This window comes from Epinephelus moara, chromosome 5, assembly GCF_006386435.1.
Source record: "Epinephelus moara isolate mb chromosome 5, YSFRI_EMoa_1.0, whole genome shotgun sequence".
In the NCBI taxonomy this organism is placed as follows: Eukaryota; Metazoa; Chordata; class Actinopteri; order Perciformes; family Serranidae; genus Epinephelus; species Epinephelus moara.
In genome coordinates this window covers 4,820,467-4,822,133 of record NC_065510.1, presented here as the reverse complement: position 1 = coordinate 4,822,133, position 1,667 = coordinate 4,820,467, and the positions used below count along the sequence as shown (strand labels likewise).

The 1,667-nt window shown below is 44.6% G+C and overlaps 1 protein-coding gene across 2 annotated transcripts in view; it reads left to right on the top strand.

The window, feature by feature from the left end:
* The window catches only part of capn1b (calpain 1, (mu/I) large subunit b), a 31,311-nt gene that overhangs the window by 21,089 nt on the left and 8,555 nt on the right, over positions 1-1,667 (top strand). For both annotated transcript variants that reach the window (XM_050043460.1, XM_050043461.1), the window contains 3 exons: positions 137-348; positions 443-482; positions 811-876. In XM_050043460.1, coding sequence (XP_049899417.1) covers positions 137-348; positions 443-482; positions 811-876 — 318 coding nt within the window. The remainder of the gene's footprint in view (positions 1-136; positions 349-442; positions 483-810; positions 877-1,667) is intronic.

Here is a 1,667-nt window from a genome sequence, read left to right as displayed (position 1 = left end):
GTGTGTGTGTGTGTGTTTGTGTGTGTGTAGGTGTGTGTGTGTGTCTGTGTGTCTCTGTGTGTGTGTGTGTGTGTGTGTGTGTGTGTCTGTGTCTGTGTGTGTGTCTGTCTGTCTCATCTGTCTGTGTGTCCATCAGTTCCGAGGCTGTCCCAGCATCCACATGAAGAAGGACTTCTTCCTGCGTCACTCCTCCTGCGCTCGCTCAGAGACCTTCATCAACCTGCGAGAGGTCAGCACCAGGCTCCGCCTCCCACCAGGCGAGTACCTGATCATCCCGTCGACCTTTGAACCCTCCAAGGAGGCCGACTTCGTCCTGAGGGTGTTCACCGAGAAACAGTCGGAGACGCAGTGAGTCTGTGTGTGTGTGTGTGTGTGTGTGTGTGTGTGTGTGTGTGTGTGTGTGCAGTCACTGACACTGTGTGTGGTGTGTGTGTTTCTGCAGGGAGATGGACGACGACGTTGTGGCGAACTTTGAAGAAGAGGTACAAAACATTACTGTTATTAAATAATAAGGATCATTATTACAAGTGATTCCTCACCTTTGTTGTTGTTGTTGTTGTTGTTGTTGTTGTCACCCATCTCTGTTATCTTATAACTCAACAAACCCTCCAAACTAATTTATTCATTCATTAATAAACTGACGATAACCAGGACGATGATTCATCATCTGTGTTTACAGTCAAACACACGATGATGAGTTTGTTGGAGAGTGACAGCCGCTCTGTGTGTTCATATCTTTAATAACAGAAACTGATAAATCACGGCATATTTTTATGACCTTTGACCCCAGCTCCTTCTTCTTTTGTGCAGGAGGAAATCTCAGAGAGCGACGTGGACGAGTCCTTCAGGTCCATGTTCGCTCAGCTGTCTGGAGACGTGAGTCCACTCTGCTCAAGTCTCACTGATGAATACTGAAATATGAAATATTACATCATCAGAATCAGATAGGATTTATTGCCAAGCAGGTTTTTGATCACAGATCACAGACTACAGATTACAGATCACAGATTACAAATCACAGATTACGATGACAGATCACAGATTACAGATCACAGATTACCAATGACAGATCACAGATTACAGATTACAGATCACAGACTGCAGATTACAGATGACAGATTACAGATCACAGATTACAGATTGCAGATTACAGATCGCAGATCACAGATGACAGATCACAGATGACAGATCACAGATGACAGATCACAGATTACAGATCACAGATCACAGATTACAGATCACAGACCGTAGATTACAGATGACAGATTATAGATCGCAGATTACAGATCGCAGATCAAAGATTACAGATTACAGATTCCAACCATCTGAAACTGACAGCTGATTATGTACACTTGAATGTCTCTGACTCGAGTCAGTGTTTGGTCTGGGCTACTGTAGAAACATGGCGGTACAACATGGTGAGCTCTGTTGATGAGAACCTGGTCCCTGTGTAGATATAAACATCTCATTCTCGGCAGTAGAGCCCAGTTAGTGACATGCAGTAGAGTCCAGTTAGTGACATGCAGTAGAGTCCAGTTAGTGACATGTATTAGAGCCCAGTTAGTGACATGTAGTAGAGCCCAGTTAGTGACATGCAGTAGAGCCCAGTTAGTGACATGCAGTAGAGCCCAGTTAGTGACATGTAGTAGAGCCCAGTTAGTGACATG